The following is a 7,323-nucleotide window of genomic DNA, read 5'->3' as shown; positions in this document are numbered from 1 at the left end:
GGCGGCCACCTGCCGGGCCGGCTGTGCAGCGGTCGCTGCAGCCGCCACCGGCCGAGAGCTGGACGGAGGGTCGCGGGCTCTACGAACAACAGGTGCGCGCGGCGCCCAGCAGACTCGGGCGGCTGGGCGCGCCGGGCCTCCGCCCCCTCCCCAAGCCCCGGGAAGCGTGAATGAAGCCCACGACCGAGGGGAGGGGGACTTGAAGCGCAGAGTAGGGGCAGCGAGGGGTGGGGACCCGAGTTTAAATGGCAGGAAGTGACGCCGTGGCCCGCGGTTGCCTGGAAACGCATTTTTCTGTGAGAAGGAGGAGCGCGCCGGGAGGAGGGGGAGCGTCTGTGCCTGTTTCACGCTCGCCTCCCTACTGTTGGTGAGCTCCCTGGAGTTAGGACGACCCCCGCAGCCACCTCGGGAGAAAGCCAGGACTTCTCTGCGGCAGAAAATCACTAGCCCAGTGGCCATTAGCTTCGGAGCTCGGAAGCTGGTTGGCTTCTCCGTTTGTAGTGTCGCGGGATACCAGCTTTGGGTCGCTCATCGTCTTTGGATATTATGTGCTGAGCGCTCTTGCCGAGCTGTAAAATCCTTTGCAAACATTTCAGTGACTCAGACCAAGTGCAGGGTTTTCTTCTATAGATCAATAGACCTATTTATTCAGTGGATCGTCTTTTAGATTTTTAATGCAGGAAACGCAAAATCCTGGAGTTAGGGTTTTGTCGTTATCAGCAATCATTCCCCAGGCCTTACCTTTTTAGATAAGAGAAACCGAAGTGTAGGGAGAGAGGGAGTGAATTGCCAGACTCACAACTAGATCCCATATCTCCTGCATTTAGAACAGTGTTCTTCATGCCTACCGGGGTCAGATTGAACTGTGTGTTACTTATGAGCGGTTTTTGTGCTTCGGTGATGGCCCAAACCATTTACGGTAAATGAGATGGCACACAGTTCTGAGTAAAAAAAAAAAATTGTCATTCGATTACACACTTCTGGGAATCAGGTCTAAATGTTAAATGATTTATTTTTTTCACAACACTTGAAATATACGCTCAATACATATTAGGTGAATGGAAATTCTATATGACAGTAAGCTTCATGCAAGATTTTACCTAATTTAAAATAACAATAAGCTAGCAAAAACGGCTCACTAAAATAAAGTGAAATATTCAGACAGCAGCATTAACAAAACTATTCAGAGCATTTATAATAAAAAAATTGTTTCCTACTCATAGGTACAGAACTTTATTAATAATCAGATAGTCTTCATTTTAAGCCAAAAATCCAAAAACTATAAGCAGATAAAAGCAAAATTTAAAATTAAAAATATGCTGTAAAACATGAAAACGTCAACTAAAAACGCTGAATGATTTAAGTTATCTGAAAATGGCTTTTCCTGTGTGATTTGGCATTAGCAAAATCAATGACAAGTTTTGCAAGTTATTTTACTGATTAATAAAATTGATAAACACTATCGTGCTTACTAAGAAGGTTTTTAGTTTTAACTTGAAGAGAGAACATTCTGCCATAGATGCCGGGATGGGAATGGATAAGAAATAAAATTATTGTTATTTACCAAAAAAAACCCTTACATTTATGTTATGCCTTAGCTAAGGCTGCCATAACAAAAATACTGTAGTAATTCTCAAACTCTGAAGGCTACAAGTCCAAGATCAGGGTGACAACATGGTCAGGTTCTAGTGAGAGCTCTCTTACTGGCTTACAGACTTTCTCTCCAGGTCCTTTCAAGGCAGAGACAGAAAGAGCAAGGAAGGTCTCCAGAGTGTCTTACAAGAACCCTATCCCATCCTGAGGGCCCTACTAGCATGACTTCATCTCAACCTAATACCTTCCAAAGGCTACCTTCTCAAATACACTGGGGATTAAGGCTCTAAGGTATGAATTAGAGGGAGACACAATTCATTCTGTAAGGATGCAGATTTGATTCGGGTTTCCCCTCTGACCTTGAAGGCCAGCTAACACCATTAACATTTCTGGGGGCAGGCCTAAAGATGGAGGGTCCTAGTCACGCCCTACATGAAGGTCCTAGTCACGCCCTATGTGAGGGTCCTGGGCCCACTCTGTGATTGGTCAATACTCTAAATGTTGTGATTGGGTCCTGCTAAAAGTAACAAGTACTCTAGGCAATGTGAATGGTTAAACCTGCTGTCAATAATGTTGTATAATAATAATTGGATCACTGTACCTATGTCACAATTTCCTGTAACTCCCCCTTCCCAAACTCATAAAAGTCCTACCCCACCTTTGTTCGGGGCTCTCTGGCTCTCTCCGTTCCACCAGCTTGGAGTGAGCAGAGGCCCCGGGTTCAAACCTGCAATAAACGACCTTCGTTTTTTGGCTTTGACTCTGGTCTCTGGTGCGTCTTTCTTGGGGGGCTTCCGTGATACGGGCATTTCAATTCCATAGCATGTAGTGTTAGTTTGTAAAAGCTATTTTGGTAATTTTGAAAATAGGGGTTTTTTTTTTTTCGATTTCAGTTTTGAGCTTTTTGTTAAAAGCCTTTAATGCTAATAGGTAACTTCATGATAGGAAAAAATAGGATAAAACAGGCTGAGAGAGAAATAATTAGGACTGAGGTATTGGGTGGGGGGAAAACACCTCTATTTTGGAACAATGTTGAGAGTGTCCGACCACAGTAAACCCCTCAGGCGTAAGGTCCTTCTTAAGAATGTAACAGGCCCCAACTACACCCCTTCAGGTTCCTCTCAGGAATTTGACAAAAAACCTGACTAAAAATAAGTAGTAGACCATAAAACATATAACCCACAAGGAATGATACGGCCATACACCACCTCTCATACAGTGGAAATGACTCAATGAGGAATGGACAACCCAGCACCTAGAGGTATAATAAGGGTATAATTGCCAGAGTCTGGCTTAATAAGTGTAGGGCTCCCTGAAGAATGGACAGTGTCAGCGAAAGGGAGTGAGGGAGCCTCGGCTTCTTTCTGCTCACCAGGCATGCATCTCTGCACTGACCAGAGAGTCAGCTTTATTCATTGAAAAAATGTATGGGGTACAAAACAGAAGTGGCAATTGCCTTAGACAATGATTTCTGATGACAAATTCTTTGGTATGTAAAAATTTCCCAGAACATAGATTGGTAGAAGACTCCTGTATAGTCTTTATCAACAGTGATTGATGTAGGTGACTAGATCCTTATCACATGGGGAAGGAAGGGATCTTTAGCATTCAAATACAAAGCAATATTTTTAGCATAGTAAAGGCAAGAGTTAGTTCTTTGTGAGCAGGGGTCAGTAGCCTGTTTTTGAGAGGAAGAAAAACAGGTTTTTTCAGGAAATGTAATATTTGCTCCTATAATCACAAAAGAAGAAACTCCTATAACAGGTTTCTTTCATAAGGTACAATTCACATATTTTTAGCATAAGAAGGCAAGTCACTCCTGATATCAGTCAGTCAGGCGCCTTGGGGCTCAGTGCTCAAGCAGAGATTGAGTGGGGGTTGAGTGGGTGTAGACTCAGGTCGCCATCTGATGGTGGGAGGCCTTGCAAACCTGCGTCACTTCAGAAATGGCTCCAGGCATATAATATAATAAGAGTAGAACTTGAGAAGGAACAAGTGGGAAGCAAAAGGGAGTAATCAGAACCTCATAAAACAAGGACCCTTGCCTCTAGTCGTCCGGGGCATTCACTTTGAATGTCCCCTCTCTTTAAAGAGAGCTTTCCTACTACTCTAACTTTCTGATCTTATACTCTAATAAATTGTTTGCCTGCTGCTCATTTTGTGTCCACTTCATTCTTAGAAGTAGTGAGACAGCGAACCTCGGGTACGGAGGTTAAAAAAAATCCTGCAACAACTTAAAATTTATTTTGCAGTGGTTTTGCATTTTTCACAGTACATTTTTCATTTGTTTAAATTAGTTGGGGTTCAACTACACAACATTCCCAAATCAATCATTATATCAAATAGGCTTCAAAATCTTATGTCTCTTAGAGAAGCTAAAAATCACTTATGCCACTGGGTTCCCAAACTTTAATGAGAAAAATCATCTATGGTATTTGTTTAAAATGCAGATTGTTGGATCCAAATCTCAGAGATGAAATCAGTATTTTATATGAGGATTTGACTTGGAGATCTGCAGTTTTCAGTTTCCGGTAATTCTCACACACATGGTCCTTCTTTGTAAAATAATGAACAACAGCATAAGAAATAACAAAATTATCCTTTACCCTAAAAACAGCTAAAAATCAAAGGCTGATAATATAAAAGTCTTCTTAATATTGTTGAACGTTTTTTGAAATTTCTGCTAATGAAACTGCTTAAGAAACATGAAGTTAAAAAATCAAAATACTAATAATCATTAAGAAGGGTGCCTGGCTCTCGCTCCACGTGGATCCACTGTGTTGTTGAAGTCTGTGAGCCCAAGTTTAGGCTGGCTGGGCCTAAATTCATAATAAAGCCCTTTGCTTTTGCATGCGTGCTTCGGCCTCCCTGGCGATCTCTGGTTTCTGGGGGCGATAAAGAAATCTTGGGTACAACATAATGGTGCATTGGCCGAGAATCCCCCTCTTCAGAGCTCCTGGGACCCCAACACGTTGGGCCTAATCGCCGGTTGGTGGGTGCACTCACTTCTTGTCCTTCTGTGTGCGTCTGTCTGTCTGTTTGGGTCTTCGGACCGTCTGGGTCCTTTGGGACCATCGGTTGTCTGACTGATCAGTTTGGTTTGTGGGGTCCCAAAGGAGCGAGGTGGACGCACCGTGGAAGCTCGGGACCGTGGGTGCCAGGAGACGTCTTGGACCCACAGGACCAGAGAGGGATTCAGCCTCCGGGGTTTGTTGAAGCCCAGGGGGCCAAGGGAGGCAATTGGAATTTGACTCCCTTGGTCCAGGGGGTCCCCACTGGTGGCAGCAGTGTGACCCCTTTAGGTACAGGGGAAGACTGGGGCAGGCCTCCTCTTGTCAGACGGACTACAGAGTATACACGAGTGAGGGCAGGTTCCGTGGCTCTGGTGTCAAAACGGCCTGCTGGCAGGGGGAAACTGGGGCTGGAGTAAGTAAGTCTCCTCTTGCCAGGATTCTGGTGGCTCTCTGGAACAGGTCGTGCACTGGCGGTGCAAGGGAAAGCTGGGTGCCCTTGGCTTAGCCATAGAGCCAACTTGTGTTTGTCTCTTTGTGCATCTGTTTATGGTGTGGTATGTTTCTCTGTGTGCTTTGTTTGTATAAGTCCTCCTCAGGAGGGAGGCAAAGTGTTTGAATTCCATGGGCAAGCGTCGTTACCTGTTCACATTCGTGGAGATACGAGTGGCAAGTGCAGCATCTGTTTGAGATACAGGTGTACGTAGGGCACTCACTCGTGCAAGTGGCAAGTGCGGCATCTGTTGGAGATACAGGTGTAGGTAGGGCACTCACTCGCGTTTGTGTAAGGTTTGAGAGAGGGTTCCAGTCCCGAGGCGCTTGCAGGGACCGCAGAGAACGGGAAAAGACTGGGTCCTCTTGTTCATCTGTTAGGAATCCTGCTGGTGGCAGCAGCAGGGTTTCGTTTCTGTTGGAGACTCTTGTGTATACCTCTCTGTGCATCTGTTTGCTGTGCAACTGTTTGTCTAAGTCCTCCGAGGGAGGGAGGCAAAGTGTGAGTCCTCAATGGGACGAAGGCGAAGTGTAATTATCTGTTTGCTGTGCATCTAAGTGTAATTTTGATTGTGACTCTGACTGATGAGGACATGGGACAGTCTACTTCAAACCCCTAGATCTTTTTTTGCAGGAACAAATGGCTGACCTTCAACATTGGATGGCAGGAAGATGGAACCTTCGAACCCTGGTTAAAATCTTTTCTTTCTCCTAGGATCCTAGTGGCAAAAGTTACCGCCACCTGAGAAACCAGAAGTATTGGAGCTCTTCAGTAACTTTTCTGGCTTCCCCTCCCATTCTTTGTTTCTGCACCTACTTGGGTGTGATATGCCTCATTGTCTCCTCCTAGCCTCGGGGGCTAAGAGCAAAAGGCACTCCCAGGGACAGCTAGGTTTTGGGAGCTGGGGAGGCACTCTTGTTTTTTCTGCCACCCTGAAAATGGCGCCAGTAATCTGTAAAAGTCACCTGTTAGAACCTCTGGAGGTAAGCTAGCTTCTCATCTGAATTTTAAATGCACATGTGCTTTTGTCTGGGGTATTATCTGTAAACTTCTGTTTTGTGGCCACTTCTGTACTTGTTTGTCCAGTTGTTATTGTCATTGTTTTTGGTCTTGTCTGTGAAAAGTCTATGGGAGGAAATGTAGTAACCTCTGGTGTGTATGTGAGTGTGAGTGGGTGGCTTGGTCTGGCTGAGATAAAATCATACTGAAGGGGACACTGACTCTGTGTTCCTCTGCCTTGTAGAAGTGAGGGCTTCTCCCTTACTCATTTCCCAGGTTAACAGCTAAAAGTTTAAAACTGGAAACTCTCCTTCTCTGCCCCCCTTGCTCTCCCTTCCCCCATTCTTCTGTACCACGTGGGTGGAGAAGGGCCGGCCTGCATAACTGACTCAGGCCATTAAAGGGTAGCCCCACCTTCCTGAGCTCCCTGAATACTCGAGGAGATTTAGCCCACATCCACTGGGTGGGGAGAGGCCAATCTGCATAAATTGCTGGAGGCAACAGGTTCTTCCTCCACCTTAGGTGAGAGGAAACAAAAGACCACAGAAGTCAGGTTTTTGCATCAAATTTCCAGGTCAAAATTAGCTAGGGAACAAAGTATCTCACATGGCTCATTCAGTGTTTGAATTAATCTAAGTCTGTTGGCTTGCTTGTACCTGGGTTTGATACAGTTCAAATAAGTTCCTGTTAAGTAATAGTTAATTTGGTCTGTCTCAGTTTTCATGGGTAATTGTTAAGGTTTTGCTTTGATAAATTAAGATTAAATTCATTGGCTGTCTAATAAGGTAAAAACTACAAGCCACAACTAGTGATTGATATACTGGTATAAGATGAGGTCTGTAGATGCTTGTGCTTTTTGACTTGTGGCAAAACAACTGGGGATATTTAAAACTGTTAAAAAGCTGCTTTGTACTTAATTGGTTCATAAAATTTCCATCTAAGAAAAGTTCTGGTATAAACATCTTTCTGTTGGTTACTAAGTCCTCAATTGGAGACTAAAGGTTCAGACTGATGGGAAAAATAAGAAAAGTAATTTTGTCTTAGATGAGACTGGTTGTTTGTAGAGAAAAGGCTTTGGGGAAAAAGTTTAAAGGCAAAGGAAAGTTGCCAAAGGTTCCTGTAGGGAAATCATTGAAAAAAAAATTTTATGTGTGAGGTTGAGATAAATGCAATATTAAAGGTATATTGGTATAAGGTTGAAATTCTGCTTTTCTCTCCTTCAAAAGA

At 44.1% G+C, this 7,323-nt stretch overlaps 1 protein-coding gene across 1 annotated transcript in view; it reads right to left on the bottom strand.

Annotated features, from left to right (window-relative positions):
* Positions 1-290, bottom strand: part of LOC115278806 — a 5,346-nt gene extending 5,056 nt beyond the window's left edge. Inside the window, exon 1 of the mRNA XM_029923297.1 lies at positions 14-290. Within this exon, the coding sequence (XP_029779157.1) occupies positions 14-290 (277 nt within the window). The remainder of the gene's footprint in view (positions 1-13) is intronic.
* Positions 291-7,323: the final 7,033 nt, after the last annotated feature.

This window comes from Suricata suricatta, chromosome 15 (assembly GCF_006229205.1).
Source record: "Suricata suricatta isolate VVHF042 chromosome 15, meerkat_22Aug2017_6uvM2_HiC, whole genome shotgun sequence".
Lineage (NCBI taxonomy): Eukaryota > Metazoa > Chordata > Mammalia > Carnivora > Herpestidae > Suricata > Suricata suricatta.
Note: the sequence above shows the minus strand (reverse complement) of the source record. Positions and strands in the feature narration are given on the sequence as shown.